At 32.7% G+C, this 19,200-nt stretch overlaps 1 protein-coding gene across 1 annotated transcript in view; it reads right to left on the minus strand.

Moving 5' to 3' along the window:
- Positions 1 to 12,544, minus strand: part of LOC148601745 (DNA ligase 3-like) — a 33,214-nt gene extending 20,670 nt beyond the window's left edge. Inside the window, exons 1-8 of the mRNA XM_088555178.1 lie at positions 12,442 to 12,544; positions 7,857 to 8,362; positions 5,890 to 6,030; positions 4,832 to 4,981; positions 4,089 to 4,195; positions 1,815 to 1,859; positions 1,283 to 1,369; positions 126 to 205 (exon numbers count right to left, since the gene is read on the minus strand). Of these exons, the coding sequence (XP_088411304.1) occupies positions 126 to 205; positions 1,283 to 1,369; positions 1,815 to 1,859; positions 4,089 to 4,195; positions 4,832 to 4,981; positions 5,890 to 6,030; positions 7,857 to 8,358 (1,112 nt within the window). The 5' untranslated portion in view covers positions 8,359 to 8,362; positions 12,442 to 12,544. The remainder of the gene's footprint in view (positions 1 to 125; positions 206 to 1,282; positions 1,370 to 1,814; positions 1,860 to 4,088; positions 4,196 to 4,831; positions 4,982 to 5,889; positions 6,031 to 7,856; positions 8,363 to 12,441) is intronic.
- Between the last annotated feature and the right edge of the window lie 6,656 nt (positions 12,545 to 19,200).

The raw sequence follows: 19,200 nt of genomic DNA on the forward strand, positions 1-19,200 counted from the left end.
GTCTAACTGCCAAAATCAAAATTGATTTGTCTCCCCTTCATAATGTCAGATTTTGGGTGGTACATTTAACAGAAACTCTTATCAGTGTTGAAGCATTGATTCTATAAAAACAGTTGATCACTAACCTTTTAGTCACTTTCTTAAGAACCCTTTGCTGATCATCTTCTTTGGTAACATCAGACAATTGTTCTAAATAATCATCTACCTGTATAAAATAAAACAAATATTTTATAACTGTTAACTAAAAATACCATTTCACTTAATTTTAAAACAAAAAAGACAAAAGCCTATTTCAGTAATTTTTAAAATCTATGAGTTAGGTTGATTCACTCACACAGTATATGAACCAGAAAATTAAAGTCAACCAAATTTGTGTCAAGTAAGTGAGTGAATTGATCAGTGATTTCCACTGGACCATGAAGCATCACATTGCCTTGATGCTATAATTTTCACCACGATGCTATTCAAAAAGAACTTCTCATAGGGTCCAATACAAATAAAATGCTATAATTTTAAGATGCAAGATGCTGTATTGAAACTCAGGGGTTACCAAGATGCTATTCAAAAAGAATTTCCCATAAGGCCCAAAACAAATGTGGTGCATTATTTTTTTTTAGAATTAAGATGCTATATCAAAGTTCGGGGTTACCAGGATGCTATATGTAAATCTTACGAGAACACTGTTGACAGCTTTTTATATTATTGATAAATGTCTGAAATAAGTGTTCTTTAAATTATTTCCTTTTTGAACTAATAATACAATATATCATCCTACTTGCTATATTCACTACCTTTTATTTCAAGCTCATGGACTAATATCAAACTAAATGTAATTTGGTCTACTCATTAAGATACCGTATAACAGGATATTTTGGTGGGTGTAAAATTTGGCAACTTTGAAACAAATAAGTATATAAAATTTCTGGCATTTCTTATTTTGGCGAATGTTTATTAGTGCCTTAAGTACTTCTCCATCTAGATAGTTAGCAGAGTTTACTTTGGCGTTTTCATAATACACCAAAATTAGCCCCATTCCCATTAAAAATTACCCACTATATGATACTTTTGTGGTATGTTGAACCTATATAGAATATCTGGGTTTTCATTTAAGATAGCTAAGGAATTTGCTAATATCTTAAATTTTCAAAATTCTTGTTTTCAATATAAAAAAAAACTGTTTTGGTAGCTGATGGCAAACTAGTGGGTCAAGCTTATTCTAAACCCTTCGTTATCTAGAATGAGGAACTGCATAAAAGTTTCGTAGTTGACAATTTTATCTTACCTCTTTTAATGTAAGGGTACTTTTCTTCTGTGGTGGTACAGTATCACTTTGTTCATAGAATATTCTGACTGTCTCTGCAACATCTCCCTGGTAATTAATAAAACAATATCATGTCAACTTTCCCTCCATTTTTCCTGACATGATGAATCCAATACAACACATTATAAGGGTCTAATTTTGCAATTTTAATTTTCAGCAGAATTTATATGTCTTAATGTCGTTGTTTTCAAATTATATTTAATGTATAAGGGACCCCTCATAAAATAGGCTTAAGGCATGAGGGAGTGGGACCTCTCATAAAATAACAACTTCATTAATTGTTGATGATGCCCTGCTATGATGTTTTCACCAATGGAAATATACAAGACTTCCTACATCACTCACTCTGCATCTGTGTCAAAAGTTCAAGCAATCTTTTCCAATCATGCAAATTACTGACAGAAAGATTTTGACCTGTTCATGTTTCAGAACCTCAACATATGTACATATAGGATGTTACTAACGTTTTGTCACTAAGACACTATAGTTTTACCTGATCTAAATCTGCTACCATTTCTTCCTGAGAGGTATGAAAAATCTACAAAAAGAGTTAATGATTTTGCATTATTTAATTTTGTGATGTCATATAGGGCCAGATATCAATGCAAATACAGTCAAACTTTGATGTGTCAAACTTGGATTAGTCGAAATCTCGGATAACTCGAAATGATTACAAAGTCCCAGCAAAACTCCTCTTACTCCAATACAATTTTACCTCGGATGACTCGAACTCGGATGAATCGAAACCTCGGATAACTCAAGGTAATCAATCAGTCCCCTCAATAGGACTTCGAGGTTAATTAACTCTGAAGTCAACTAATTAGTCGGAAAACTGATTGCTTTATTACAAACCATGATTGAAGTGTGTTTTAACAACGATTAGCGTGGCTTTTAAAATTCATTTGTTGACACTCTTTATGGTTTGACTTGTTTATTTGATTATTAAAAATTGTGTGAGTTGTTAAAAGAAACGAATTCTATTAATAACACATCGGAATTTACACTAACAGTGATATCAGATATTTTGATAATTTTTTTTTTAAATATAGATGAATTGTAATGGTATCTGACTATTTAATGAAACATCAAACAGATGATAGTAATAGTATTTCAACGTCTACATTCGCTAGTGAATTTGAAATTTTATCGTAATAATGTAGAGCATATGGTTTGATGATACTCCTGATTGTGAATCAAACAAAGCAGCCTTTATGAACTATGATGTTTTTGATGTAGAAAAAATAAAAAGGAAATTTCACTAAAACACTCAGTGCCGTTCAGTATTTCAAACATGATATACAACATACAAAAAATATCTTCTAATATGAAACGCAAGACATTACGAAGTACCGTGTAAAGTGAAGTACATGTACAACAAATGATGTAAATTCAGAAACTATCATTGACCAAACTACTAGTATTTCAGGTTTATTCACGACCTCGGATTACTCGAACCTCGGATAACTCGAACATTTTTGCATGGTCCCTTTGACTTCGACTTAACAAGGTTTGACTGTATATAATATTGCTGCAATCAATCATTGATCCCATTATTACATCACCTGACTCCTAATAAGTTGATAAACTTGATTTTTCAACAATGATTTATTTTTGTTTTTTCTTTAATTTCACAGTTACACACAGGCAAATAGGCCACACATGAGAATCATATAAATCGATCACCATATGATAATCATATGTTTTGGCTTACATATGATAATTGCATGATTATCATAAGATAATCATATGTTTTTCACAAACATATGATTGTCATATGTTTTCAAGCCAAAATTAACATATGATTGTCATATGATTACCATATGATTATCACATTAATCGAGCACCATATGATTATCATATGTGGCACATTTGGCTGTGTATGAAATATCATCAGTTAAGATTAATCTATCAAATAGTTGAATAGATCCCTTCAGGAACTGTACAAACGATAAAAAAAACTTTTCATTATAAAACATAGGGTAAATCCATCCATACTCTATATTTCAAATCATCCAGTTGTTCATACAAATAAAACTACCTAGTCCATATAATGTTTTATGAAAAAAATATAAAGTTATATATAAAAAAACATGGCAGTCTTTTGTCTTTTGTTGGTAGATAATCCTACTTGCTAAATCCACAGTCTTATATTTCAAACTTATAGAGTAACATAAAAAAAATGTGATTTGGTCAACTCATTAAGATATTTTTGTGGAGAGTTGAACCTATATGAGTATTTAGGGGTATCATTATAGATACTGTTATATCTGAAATGTGATTTTGTCTTTAATACCAATTTTAAATTTAAGTGTCAAGTGGTAAAAGAGGTATGTGTATAACACAAACAGGGTTTCCCTACCTACATGTACTTTTTTTCCATGCTGACCCTATAATGTTTCAATTGCCATATTTTTTTTCATACAACAAGAAAGAAAGATTGCCCAATAGAAACAAGATTGAAAAAAATACCTACGTGTATAGCTACCTTGATTTTGAGAGCATAAAACCCTCAACACATATATTTTTTGGGGGATTCAAGCACCATATAGTGGGTACTATTTGCAGGGTGCTAATCTTGGCACATACTAGCCATCTGTCTGAAAACAGCAAAATAATTCAACAAAATATTTACCCTGTGCTTAAGTACTAATTCCAGCACTAAGCATCCACCAAAATAAGTACTCCAAATTTTGTTATACCTTTTTGCCTTCAAATTACCAAATTTTACACCCGCAAAAATAACCAGCCATACAATATTCTAAAGTACCTGACTAAATAGCTTGACCAGTTGTTTACTCTTCAAATTGTACACTCTCTTTACGAAGCCTGGTAACAGTAACTTTAACCACAGGTAGGTATCTCCTTTGAATCCATCTATAAATGATACAATAAGGCCATTCAAAGTTCAGTTTAGGGATAATAAAAATTAATGAAGGAGTCTGTGAGTGTAGTTTTTGAGATACTTTTTCATATTACCTTAAAAATTTATGACTCCTTTTTGTATTCATATAAAATAATGGAAGTTTTTCTTTTTGGTTTTTGTTTGTATTTTTTTACATTGAAATAGGTTAAAAGTACATGTATTTTATTTTACTAATCATGGGCCCACAGGGGAAATAAAAAAACAAGGTTTATGAATCATACAGATATAGGCAATAAATATAGATGATGAAGTGCCTTTAAAAGAAACGATATTGGATAGGATAAACAAACAAAAAGAGAGTACTGCAGTGATCTCCCAGGTTCCACATAGCATCACATTTCCCTGATGCTATATCTTTTACCAGTATGCTATCCAAAAAGAGCTTCTCATAGAGTCCAAACAAATGTAATGCTACAGTTTTTAGATGCAAAATTCTATAGTGAAATTCATGGGTTACAAGGATGCTATCTGTAAATCATAGACAGAACACTGAAGAAGTATACATGTAATATAATTCATGTATGAAAAAACAAACATTTTAGACTATGATGGGCCGTCAAGTTTCAGTGTTAAAAATTCATCATTACCTCCACTGGGTCCATTTTTAAGGAAATCAGAAACTTTTTCAGTCTTAGCTAGGTAACTACTTTCCCCAGCAATATCAGCACATAACTTTCTAAAGTTTCTAAAGTTGTCTCCAGGATCACAGCCTTTACTAACACCACTGGTACTGGGCTCTGTAAAATTAGGAGTCCATTAAAGGTACAGCTAAACTAGTCTAAAATAGCAATAAGGCCATAAAAAACAACCAGGCCATACCTAAAATAGTGTTTGTTTCTCTTTACCCAACCCTAGTCCCTGGATAATTATGTTGAGCCAATTTTTATGGGTAGGTAAGGTAAAGGAGAAGCAAACTTATCTTTAATTTAGCCCAATCAACTTAAATTTAAAGTCCCCACTCACCATAGACACAGTGTAGTCACTATTTCTCTCCAATGTGACTCTGCCATGTCTCTACTAAAGTAAAAAATTGCTGAGTCTGAGTTGTTTCTTTGCATGCTGTATTTTGATTATTACATGTTCTTTGTTGTTGTGTGTCTATTTTCCTTGTCTCAACATTATCACTGGATTATGTTCTTTTTGATTTTTGTTTTAAATCCTGGTTCCCTTAATTTCTCTTTCAACATCATTTATCCAAAAATTAAAAAAAAAAAAAAAAAAAAAAAACAATGGTGTGAATCTTTTAAGACTAACCATATACTTTCCCAAATATGAAAATTGTATAAACGTAGTCTTGCTTTCAAAATAATACTCTCCATACCAAAAAAAAATGATTACTACTGTTAATCCTTGCCAAAAACCAGCTGACAACTTTTCACCAGCTCTTCCTATGCAATACAAGGACTAAATTTCAAGGGACTTGCTAATACTTGCTAATTGCAAGTTAAAATTCAATTTTGCTGGTAGAAATTATTTCCACTTGCTAAAATTTGCTTGTGGAATTCTATATGTATCATATTTCAGTTCAGAAATAACCCAAGAAACTTAGAGTTATCGAGTTTAAATTATAGTACTTGCTAAATTTAGCAAATGGAAAAAAATTCAATCCCTGCAATACTAAAATGTACTTATACATTGTTACTACCTTCATCACTGTCAGCTGTCTTTATCTTGGGAGATTTAGGAGAAGTTGGTGTCTTTGATGGAGAGAATGGCAGCTTAGTCTGTGCAGTTGCTTTTTTAACAGGAGTCTTCTTTGTAGGAGATTTAGAGGTTGTTAGAAATTCTGCAATAATCAAGAAATTTCTGAATTAACAAAACAGATTTGATTAGTTAGAAAAATGAATGCAATATAGTCTATCTTCTTAAGAAATGGAAATACAGTAAGAACGAACAACTGTACCTTTATGCACAATACACCTATTGTCTTTATTCTAGGGCCCCATTACTTGGAAATGAAAAATCTGAAAACAATGAAGACGAAAACTGTCTCAAAAAGAAATCAAAACCCTTCAAAGCATTTTTGATTTGTTTATTGTATAATAGATACTATTAAACAGAAAAGCAACAGTACTTTCTCCATAATACTCTTCATAAAATGTTTAAATAAAAATAAAGCCAAAATAAAAAATATCCTAGATTCTCATCCCCTCCCAATTTTTTTCACCCACCTGAAAAATTTAATTTTCACTTCTTTCCTAAGTTAGGTTGATTTCTTTCAAATTAACAGATTCTTCACTTTCTTTAACTAAAATTGAGCAAAATTAAATAAATTTAATTTGGCTGCCCAACCCAAATTTTGAAAAATATTTGATGTGAATCTAGGAATTTTTTTATGATAGCATTAATTTCAGTATCTGCTTAATTGTATTCTGAATGATTTTCTCTAATTTTTAATCGATTTTCACACCTTCTGACCAGTGTGAGAAAAAAAAGAGTGATTGCATCGTATTGCCTATAAAATCTCTGATGTTGTGATTTTTCTAATGTTGTTCTCAAGTAACAACTGTTGACATCATACATGTAGATGAACGATAAATGTAGCTAGAATTTCTGGAGCAGAATGATGCCTAAGTTTTTGTTTTAAAAATTAAGTATCAGTCTTTCTAAAAATCAGACAGAAGGTGATTCATGTATGTCAAAAACCCACCGAATTCAGTTTCATTTCTTGTTCAGACACAGGAACTGATCATGTAACAAGTCTTAGTTTTTCATTTGGTTGTTGCGCTTTTGAGATAAAAATTATATAGATTGTACATGAAATTTGCACTTCGCAAGAGTTATCGTTGTTGATTTGTCTTCACTTGGTTGCTTTTAGTGGGAGATAAATGTATGATTTTCTCGAAAGTGCAAATCTGAATACAGAAAAGGTTGTTGTAATGTGAAAATATAGCATATGTACATGTAGACTAAAAAAGCATCATTTGTTTGGTGGGTTTTCCTTGACCATGAATCACTTTACCATTGATAGTGTCTGAATTTTATGTGGACTATTAAAAAGACAGAACTTTAATTCAATTATGAAATTTCTCTCCATGTGAGATATTTCCATAATCAAACTCGCTATCTTTGAACATTTTATATTTGTCACATACATGTATGACTTAACAAGAAATGTGCGAGTCACTGCCAACTATATGTAGTACTGTTACTAGTGAAACCTCTATGCCCCAACATTAGTTTCATGGTCAAAATATAAACAGAGCGGTCAAACAGAAATTGTTCTTTCCCAAAACTTTATAAAATTTCATAATATACATGTAGCATACACGTACTTAAATAATATCAAATGTCTGTGACAAGTACATGTAGTTGTACAGAAGACTGTTTAAAAAAAAGAAATGATATCTATTGCAATGCAGAAACACTGACAAAAGAGAACTTATTTCATTCCAATAATTTTACTGCTCTGCATGTACAAATATAATACCCCACTCATATAAACTTGAAAAATGTGAAAGTACATTTACATAACCTGGTACATTGTTGATTCACACAAAAATTTTGTACATGTACACATGTATCACCTTCAAAAATGACACTTTCAAACAACTCCTAAACAAGATACATTGTACATGTACATGTACAATGTACACTTGAACAGGCACTCACCATCAATCATTTTCTTCAGTACATCTTTATCTTCTTGTTGGAGATTTCCAAACCCTTCCATATCATCCGGTTCTTCTATCTTCTTTGTTGTTGCTCTGGCTCGTTTGAATGTTTCAAACATACATTGTGGGTGATACCATTGTTTCATATCACCCCCTTCTTCAGAGAATGGATTAGACACAACTTTACCTATTCTTAATCCACCCTTTTCAATCTTTGACTTGCATTTCTTACAACCTGATGTGCCAAGTTTGGCATAACCAACGACATATTTGTTTTCAGACATTGTGTTGTATGTTAAATAGCTTCTTAATGTCTTGTGTGGTTGAACTGATAAAATAAGTTTTGGAGAAGGTTGATAACAGAATGAAAGTCTCACAAATCGAGATAGGTGACCTTTCTCAAAGAAATCTGGATTTAGTTGGAAAACATATTGAACAGCTCTCAGTTTAATAAGATTTCTACCAAACACTGCCCTGGTCTGATTAAAAGTCTTTAACATTAACCTGAAAGAAAAAAAAACAAAAACAATTACTTGTAAATAAAGGCAGTGCTTCATCAAAAATTACATGTACATGTAGGACAGCAGGCCATTTAATGAAAAACAGAACATCACAATACATGTATATTGTATATACTTGTTAACTTACATTAGCCTACAGTCATGACTGGATAATCGGAAGGGAGCTACAAATGTAGATGGCAGAGAAATCAAATAATGGTAAAAAAAAATTAAGGAGTATTTTGGGTTAAAAAAAAAAAATCGGCACAATGATAGAAAAGGGACTTCGAGCAACTTCATCAAAATCACAAAGGTACACGAGAAATATTGGACAAGCAGCAATGAGACTAAATGGGGTTATTAAATTGTGTTTCTTCGGGAGCCTTTTGGTTTTCCTTATACATGTAGATCTCAAATATATATAATCCTCCTATTAAGAAGCATGTAGCTAAGGCCATGAAAAATATATGTCTGTTTACGGTTACCCGTCCATCCCTATTTTCTCTTGATTTTAAGTCATTTTTACCACAAACTGAAATTAACATAACTAAATAAAATAAAAATCAGATCTATTTAAAAGCCAAATAACATGCGTTTTAGCTGATAGTTGGGCCAAAATTAAAATTAAGTTTGTTTCCCCTTTGCCAACCAGGTCGGAAAAAAGCCGCTGGGTCAAAAAATTATATTTAGGAAAATTATTTTTGCTTTCATAAATTCTGGAAAATGTGTCTGTCGTTGGTCCCGATACAGGAGTTAATCGGAAGTCACTTCCTGCAGTCCTAAAAAGCTTCACCTCAGGTGATTTTTTCCTTGTGTTCCAGTGATAAATATGGAGGTTAATTAAATGCAAAAGCATGGCAACTGGAGGTGTAGCAGTCAAATTCAAAGGTATCTTTTTTTTTTATTTATTTACTCCCTCTATTATAAATATTAAAAAAAGTTTCTAGAATAGGAGTAATAGATAGAAAGCTGCATTGATATTTTTTAGGTGGCATGTTATGTCTTTCAGTGTCCAGTCATGATATGTCTGTATTTGTACTATCAGAACATCACATTTTCAAAACCACAAAAAAAGAAAAAAATCACAAAAAAACTTGCCTGCCTGGTCTGTCTCAAAATCATGACCCGGACAAAGGGGAAACAAAGATTCTTTTAATAGTGGCCTTATAGTGCTAAAATTTAATAAATGTTTTCATATGGACATTCCAACAGTGTATCTGTTATAACAATGGTTACTAATAGATAACAAAAATGGATTTGTTTAGGAGAGGTCAATAGTTGAATGGATTATTTTTTTTTGTTCAATGATTATAAGAAAAATGAGAATAAGATACTTGGGAGACAACATTTACAGATACCTTTGTATGTTTGTACGTTGTCTTGTATCTTGCCCTCCAAGAGGTTAGGTTGTAAATTCGTTTTCAATACTGCATCTTTTTTTTATATACTTTAAAGTGCAACGACTTGCCGGACTGCAATGTTGGATGTACTTCCAGTGATTTTCCCTGCCTGTCATCTATTGCCGATATGCTTAACTCTGTTTTAGCTTGTTTTTTGTTTTGGTTCATTGTATTGCTTAAAAAATATCTAAAACTTTTTGTGTGTTACCGAATGAAGCGGTGACAGCCATTCCATATTTACAGACAGTCGGAACTTACTCCCCCAAGCTCCGAAAAGGTGAGTGACTTTTGCTATAGCCAGCCTTCTCAGAAAATGCAAGAATCTTGCTATTAAAGTCGGGAAAAGTGAATGATTTTACGCAATGTTATCCGATTGTCAACCAATGTTTGAAGAGACAAATGTCCAATAATTTTGAGAGGCAAGTGTGCAGCGGTAAGTGAGATACAAAACCAACGTCTTCCGCTCTATGTAGGAACACTACAAATGTACCTACTTCAGAATAAAAAATACAGAGGAGTTTCAATCAACAAGGCCGACGAGGAACAGAATAAAAAGAAACTTGGAAAGGAAATAATAATAATTCTGATTTTTCAGGTATGGAAACGTTTTTTTCTGGAAATTTCAGGAAAAAAATCCAGGTCAGCGGATTTCAGTCCAGGTCGGTTGGGAAACAGGAAACAAACATATCTTTTTTTTTAGCCTTATGAGCAGAAAAGGCATCAATATCCGGTTTGTGCATGTAAAATTGGGAGCTTGAAAACAGTTCAATGGCAGCTTTATTTTCGTATACTTGGTAAATGCGATGGAGGACTACACTAGTCAAGAAACATCCTGAATGTTTTTGAAAATTACATAATCGATACTGGACCATTCGACCCAAAGACATTTTGGACCATGACAACCCACAGTTCATTGCCAAAGCTAGACATTTCGCCTCATACATGTACCTATTTCAGACCATGACAAAAGGAGAATGCATTAGGACAAAAAAAAAACGTATACATGTACCATGACACATCAATTTGGAAGTTAATTTGCTCCCGAAGGGAGCATTTTTCTGGAGCATTTATGGTTGTATTATCAACTTGGATCTGTATACTTATGGCAAAAAAATGCATCAATATCCGGTTTGTACCTTCATTTTCAGGAGCTAAAAACAGCATAATGGTAGCTTCATTTGCGTATATTTGTATATATGCGATTGAGAGCCAAACTAGTCTCGGAAAATAACCGCTAGTTTCAATAATTAAATACAAATCGAATCACATATAGGGTTGGCCATAATAGTCTGCAGTATGGCACTCAGATGTTTACGAAAATTATGTAATCAATATTACCCATAATTCTCGGGTCATAAAAATTGCAAACTAAAAAAGAAAGAATCAAAACAAAACAATTCGATAAGATGAATCAAATTGTAATAAAAACATAATTAAATGATACAAATCGAAACAGAATGAAGCAAAACTAAATTGAATAATAGAAATCTTTGAAGACAAATCATAAGAACCATAATGTTTACCAGTGCAAGACAATTCGACCCATGACAACCATCCTTATGAAAGCCGGACATTTCAGCCAATGAATATATCAGACCGTGACAAATACTTAGTACATGTATAATGCTTTAGGACATATATCATTATAAAATTTCCCATATTTGAAGGTTGTATTATTTTTATGGTTGTATTATCAACTTGGTTCTGTATACTTAGGGCAAGAAAAAGCATCAATATCAGGTTTATACCTTCATTTTCAGGAGCTGAAAAACAGCATAATGGCAGCTTCATTTGCGTATACTTGTATATATGTGATTGAGAGCCAAACCAGTCTCGGAAAATATTTGCTAGTTTCGATAATTAAATACAAATCGAATCATAGCTTTTCCAAGATAGGGTTGGCCTTATAGTCTGCAGTATGGCACCCAGATGTTTACGAAAATTACATAATCAATATAACCCATAATGCTTGGGTCATAAAAATTGGGAAACGAAAACGAAACAAAACAAAACGAAAATAATCGATAAAAGAAACAATCGAAATGAATCAATTCAATAAAATGAATCAAATTGTTATAAATACATAATTAAACTATACAAAATGAATCAGAATGAAGCGAAACTAAATGCAACAAAAATCTTTTAAGACGTTTCGCAAATTATAAGAACCACAATGTTACATGTAACCAGTGCCAGACAATTCGACCCAAAGACATTTCGGACTATGACAACCAATAATTCCTTATGACTGCCGGACATTTCACCCAATAGACATATCAGACCATGACAATCAGTATAATGCTTAATGACAAATATATATCATTACAAAAGTTGCCATACTTGAAGGTTATAAGTATAAAATATCAAATCATAGCTGACACAAATTATCAAAGTTGTTTTTAATTAATGTTTCTTCAGGAGCGTTAAAAGGTTTCACCTTCATCATATTAAATATAATATATCAAATCAGAGCTGACAAAAATTATCAAAGTTGTTTTTAATTAATGTTTCTTCGGGAACGTTAAAAGGTTTCACCTTCAAAGGCTTCATCATATTAATAACAACAGCATACCAAAATTGTGAATGCTAGGTGTTTGAATTCAATATGTTTTTTTTTCGGGACTGTTTAAGGTTTCACCTTCCTCATATTAAATATCTAAGTTTGAAATGAATGGATATTTACCTAAAAATCCATTCAACTACAAAACATAGCGACAATCAACAAATTTTGCAAGCTTTGCTAATTTAGAGTATAACCGGAAGTTGATACCAAAATATACCTCCTTACAAAAGAACAAATCGGCACTTGGTTAAATCGGTACCTGTCATTATAGTTAAATCGGCACATTAAAATAGTCAAATCGGGACCTGGTCAAATCGGCAATAGGCGCCGATTTAACCAAGTGTCTATTTGACTTAGTCTAACCGAGGAAGAAGTGTTTAATGCGACAAGTATAGTTTAAAAACAACTAAAATAACACGCATCAAATTCAGTCGATGAGCAACATAGGAAAGAGTTATCAAGGGAACCAAGGTTATAGTGGTAATCAAAAGAATGTAATCCAGGGACAAAGACCAGACATAGAAAACAGACATACGCAACGAAGAACAGAAAGTAACTAAAATAACACATACAAAGTAACAAAAGCAAATGAGAAACAAATGAGGAAACATGCAGAATTTATGGAATGGGACTTTAAGTTACTAAATTTGTCTTTCACATTTTAGGCGTTCTTAATTTAGCAATTAATGTACAGTATTTACTATAAAATTTTAGCAAAAAATCAAAGACTTAAGTCTTCAAAGTCGCTAATCGTCTAATATTCTCTGTCACTGATTTTGGCTCACTTTCAACATTCGAAATGGCACGAATTCATGCGACATGCTTTAAAATCAGATGCCTTCCGCTAAAACCCACAGGTACTTGGGGTCGGATTTTTTTTTGTAAAAAAAAAAAAACCGAAATCACGTATTACAACAGCAAATATTGCACTTATTCTATCCATATGTTTTCTGGTATATGAGGGTCGACTGGTACATGTATATAGGTACTAGGAGTCGGGATTTTTAATTTAATTTAATTTTTTTTTGGAAAAAAACAAAAACAACCGAAATCATCTGTTGCAACAGCAAGTGTTGCATTTATTCTTTCTATATAAAGTTTTCTGGTATATGGGGGTCGACTGGTAGATAGGACCACATGTACTTGGGGTCCTATATACCAGTCGACCCCCTTATACCAGACAACTTCATACATGTATATGGATAGTGCAAAATTTGCTGTTATAACACACGAGTTCGTAAAACTGTATGTAGGCAATTGTAACAAGTGCCTGTGTTTGAATCGTATTTGAATGTACACAAATTCAATGTTAACCGATCATTTCATGTAAACTTCCTGTTCTCGTACATGCAAGAAACAAGCATAGAACAAACATGTATGAGGTACATCTTTATCTCGTATGAAGCTAGAACTATGACGCTATGGCGGTAAACACAGCGAAGATCTGCAGCATGACGTGGCGTATGACTATATTTATGCAAATCATATGCGGATATTGAAAGAGACGTGGCCCAAAAAATTTTTTCTCATTTTTTTTATTTAATTTATTACACCTAATACATATAATCCAAAAGCCTTTTGTCATCACTTACGTCGTTTAAATGAAGATAAATTGATTCAAAATCGACTATGACCCAAGCCTTACGAATTCATATTAGCCACATGGTCACGTGGCCGTGTTACGTCTTTGGTTTCAAATCATAGGTCGAGTGGTAGAAATGCATATTAATTTTGCATGTCTACGTGATTTGTACAACTAAGAGTGAACATATTGAAAGTTTTGATTTTTCTGTTTGCCGACGAAGACATACTTACAGTTGTATCAATTTTTAAAAACCACTTCGAGAAGAAAATGATAAACAGAAATATTAAACTATTACATGCATGAAGACCAGACTATCCAAAGCCGACACCACTTCTGTTCGCACATTACATTGAAATATTTCATTATGTTATCAGACGCGGATCCAAGGACTGTACTGGACGTACGCCCCCTTCCGAATCGGTAAAAGCTATGATTCAATTTGTGTTTAATTATCGAAACTAGCGAATATTTTCCGAGGCTGGTTTGGCTCACTGTCCCATATATACAACTAGACGCAAATGAAGCTGTTTTTCAGCTCCTGAAAATGAAGGTACAAACCAGATATTGACAGTTTTTCTTGCCTTTAGTATATCAGAACCAAGTTAATAATACAACTATAGAGAGCGTGTAACCGTTTATTAAGACATTTTATGCGTCTCATTACGAGTGCAAAAAGTCGCTAACAATATTAGCGATTTAAAAAGAGTGTCATGTGCAATCCGTCATTAACACATCATTTGAAACAAAAGATATTTTAATCCGGTATAGTACCTATTTATTATTTACTTAAATCAATTTTCTCTTTAAAAAACTATGCCCGGGGACTGTGAAACACGCTTTGATGCTTTACACCGTCCGTGATAGACCCTGGATGTTAGCCAATGGCGTAAAGAAACCCCTCAGGCCGTCGTGTATTACAAATACTACAAATGAGTGCAAACTGTGTGTAACAATATTGAGTGTATATGTTCGCACGGATACGACAATTAAACCACTATGACTTATTTCATTTCGAAATTAAAAAAAGAAATAAATCCCTGCCTACCGACCCTTCAAAATTTGAACGGGAAGTTGACATTTAAAGATAAAATGATCGGTTAGTATTGAATTTGTATTTATTACCCAGCTTCCGATGCAAACACAGGCGTTCGTTAAAATTGACTATATAAAGGTCATATATATTATCAGAACCCCGATATATCTCTATATAGCCATTGCCAGTTGTTTAATTTTGTTCCGGATGTTTTAAAACAATTGGTCATCACAGTTACGAAAGAGTAAGCAATCATATCAAGGGAACCAATATTTTAGCGGAAGTCCCCCTATTTTAGAGCATAACGAATTCGTACCATTTCGAAACTTGAAAGGAAGCAAAAATCAGTGACTGTAAACATTTGACATTTAGCGACTTTGAAGACTTCAGTCTTTGATTTTATCATGAAAAGCTTACACAAAATTCATTTATTCATTTCATGGTAAAAATCGATTTCTTAGAATTAAGAAATTACGGAGACAATTTCAGATTGACCTTCAGATTAAACTTGACCTCATACACAGTATGGAAATGTTTGTACAAAAATTACTACCAGTGCGTTTCTTGTGCTATCTTATTTGTAAAATTTTTTGGGCCAGTATATTCAGTTTAAAAACTGTTACTTAATGCGGGATGAGTGTATTCTTTTGGAACCTCTCAACGACTTTTTAGTAGCATGAGATTTATTACTCCCTGACCGCACAGGCAATTTTTCAAATATAAGTTTGTTGTACGAATATTAGATGTCACAGAAGTATTGTATGGTGTTTCGTTGAAAACCAAACTGAACTCGAGATCATTTTTTGTGTGGCGAAAATCCTACAGAGTCTGCATTATCCATTTAATGAACAACATCAGTCAGTTTTCCCATTCTTTCTGAAGATATCCCCGGGAGTCTTCTTTTCATAAAATTCGTAAAGTTAGCATATTTTTCCTAACCACAATTCAGCGCATAATTTTAACCTGAAAATTTTGCTATCTTACTAGTGAAAAAAAGAACTAATTTTAGCTATTTTTGTGGTGGACTGAAAGGCAAGAAGAATATAATACTCTCGAAATTGATTTTTAGCAATATAGAAAAAAATTTTAAACCGCAAATATTGATACCCAATAATAAGTTCATTGTACAGAATACGCGAATATTAGCAACTGCGAAAAAAATTAAAACGTTGAAAGTATGTGATCACTTCATAAATTGATGATAGATGTATAAAACATAGACAGATATATATATATATATATATATATATATATATATATATATATATATATATATAGGTATATATATATATATATAGGCTAAAAACCACTAATTCCACTTCCCATAGGCTTCTATGCTAATTTCACAATATTCAATGGTTTCTCTGGACTTTACCTCAACTTTAACCTGCAGAGGACTATATATCAGCATGATTCTACATATGCCAGCTCACAATCCTCAGAATGGCATGTGGGGTTAGCAGACCTGCAGTGCAGTACTGGTCACCGGAAGTGAAGTGTCTATAAATAGCATGGGATATCCCAGTGTTTTCACAAGATAGGGGTATATTTAGAAATCATTATGGAGATTAGGCTTCACATCACAAGAAGCAAAATGCACCTATAAAATGTACAGAAATGTTTTTCCTTTCAGAAACTGTTTAAATTTTTTAAATGAGATGAGAACTTTTTTCACAGCACTATGAGGAACAGGGGTAATTTCTGCGTAGGACTATTTTTGCGTACATTCCAAATGCTCATTGGTTGAATTGGTGGTCTGTAACCTAAATATACAAACGTCTCAGACTGTGACGACTCTATTCGCTACACTGCTTCATCGGATCAAATTGATACAAGGAAGATACATAAACGTATAGAAAGGTCTGAAAAATTCCCAACGATGTTAGAACTGTCAAATTTGCGATGCAAAGTTCTGGTCGCTCCCTCCGCGGGACTCGAACTCGTACCGTTGTGACATCTATGGCAACACCGCCTGCACTAAGTCCAGCGCCCTAGACCACTCGGCCAGCTAGGCTATATAAACATAAGAAGTTCGAGCAAAGCAATGGGAAATAATGATATCAAGACAAGCTATGGGAGAAGAATATATAAATCCTAGGCAACTATATCCTACAAAGTTACTGGTGTTTATTTTGTATGCACAGTCAGTCATCAGTGCTGTGTCCCTCGTCTTGTTATGTATATTACATTATCTGCTTTGGGGAAAGAAATTTTACTATATGTACGATTTCATGTCATTTTACTCTTCATTAGAGTTGACACAGCTATTTTCAGAAAGCTTCGTTAATTCAATAATTTATTTCACCATCATTGTAGTCAATGGTGGAAGGTTGCTCAAGCAACTCAAAGAGTGTTAATTGCTTATTTACCTATGAATTTAAAGCGGTATTGTACCACCAGAGCCGTTATTCTTTGTAGTTTTCTCGTTTCAATAGTTGCCATCTCAATTTCAATAGCCAATATTTGGTTAATGTATCCAGTAAAGGTGACAGTTCCTGACAGTTCAGAAAGGAAGATGGTTGTAGTTTGTATGGTAGAAAAACTAGAATATCTAGTGAAGAGTTGAGTACTGTCAATACAGCCATTTCAACATCCGTTGTGATATTGAGTGACTTAATTCCAATGATTCTTATGTGCAGCTTTTGTGTGGCATTGGTTAAAAAGGTTTATGAGCAAAAAATTATTTCGACTGCAATTTACAACGACAATTGAGGGTGTTCGAGATACTGATAGACTGATTGTAGTCGTTGCCATTACTACATTTCTCTCGGTCATCGTCTCGGTTCCAAGAATTTTAGAATATATTTTGGGAAACATGTTTATGACGAATGATGCATTCCTTATAAATTTAACATTTGCAGATAAAATATTCCGAATTATTTCCGTACCAACAACCTTTATATTGTTCGGATCTTTATCACCAACGTTCAGAGAAACGTGCAAGAAAATGTGTGTATGTATGTCAGATAGAACGTAGAAATTTAGAAAATCATCTTTGTCAAATCACTTTTTGATGTAGTAAACAATGAAACTCGTTTTTACGAAAAGAATATAACCAAATATAGCTGATATGTGCAATTATCCTAGATTGTTCCCTTAAATATATACTCATGACCAAAGATGACGAATAATTTAAAACATAATTTTTCGAAAAACATTTTAGTTTTTCATACCAGGATTGACTAAAACTAAAACAGTCTCAGGGAGTTATTTGTAAAAGAGTAATCAAGGGAACCAAGGTTATAGCGATAATCAAAAGAATGTAATCCAGGGACAAAGACCAGACATGGAAAACAGACATACACAACAAAGAACATAAAGTAACTAAAATCATATATACAAAGTAACAAAAGTAAATGAGCAACTCGGACTCCACTAAAAACTGGGAGCATGGACCAGGTGCACCGGTAGGGTAAGCGTCCTCTGTAAAGATATAGAACAAATGAATGGATAACATTATATGATTTTTAAAATGTAATATTCTACTTCTATTTGTATAAAATTTAAAATTGTGATTCTTTCCTTCATTTCATGTTTGTTAATACAAGTGCTAAAGCACTTATAGATACGGCAAAACACACATTATCCGACACACCATAATCCAGATACCGAAGTATGAAAACAAGGACAGAGACGATCTTCATACATGAAGTAGACAACAGTAATGAAACACAATCATAAAATATTCATAGTAGACAGCACAACAAAAAAAACTAAAGCACTTACAAAATAAATTACCAAGAGAAAACAAAAATAAACAAAAACAAAAACAAAACAAAAACGTTACAAAAACGTTACAATAGTGGTCCACATTAAAACATAGTTATTTTAAAATCAGTCGTACGTAAGCCATAATAATATAATTCTCTATAATGACGTTTTAACTGATGATTATTTTTACAATAACATTTTTTTTTTGTGAAACTAGACACGGGTTTTCAAGGTTCGATGAAATTTACTTTTATATTACATGCAAGGGTATCCACATATTATGGTCGAACAGGGTTTGATATTAGAAGTGTAGGGAAAATAAAAGAGCGGTTTGAAAATTATTTTCTTTTGGGATTTTTTATTGTGTGGTAAAAGTTCAAAGATATTCATTCTTTTTACTCAAGTTATCGTCCAAAAAATCAGTTTTGATTTCTAGCCCATTTGTGCCCCGTCATTCTTAATTTGTTTAAGTCCAAAACTCAAACCCAGTCATCATTTGAAGTGTGACATCTTATGGTACAATTTAAAGGAGATCCATTTTTTTTTTTGC

Source organism: Perna viridis, chromosome 12 (genome assembly GCF_037379345.1).
Source record: "Perna viridis isolate PV_CMFRI_1.1 ecotype Kerala chromosome 12, ASM3737934v1, whole genome shotgun sequence".
NCBI classification, from domain to species: Eukaryota; Metazoa; Mollusca; class Bivalvia; order Mytilida; family Mytilidae; genus Perna; species Perna viridis.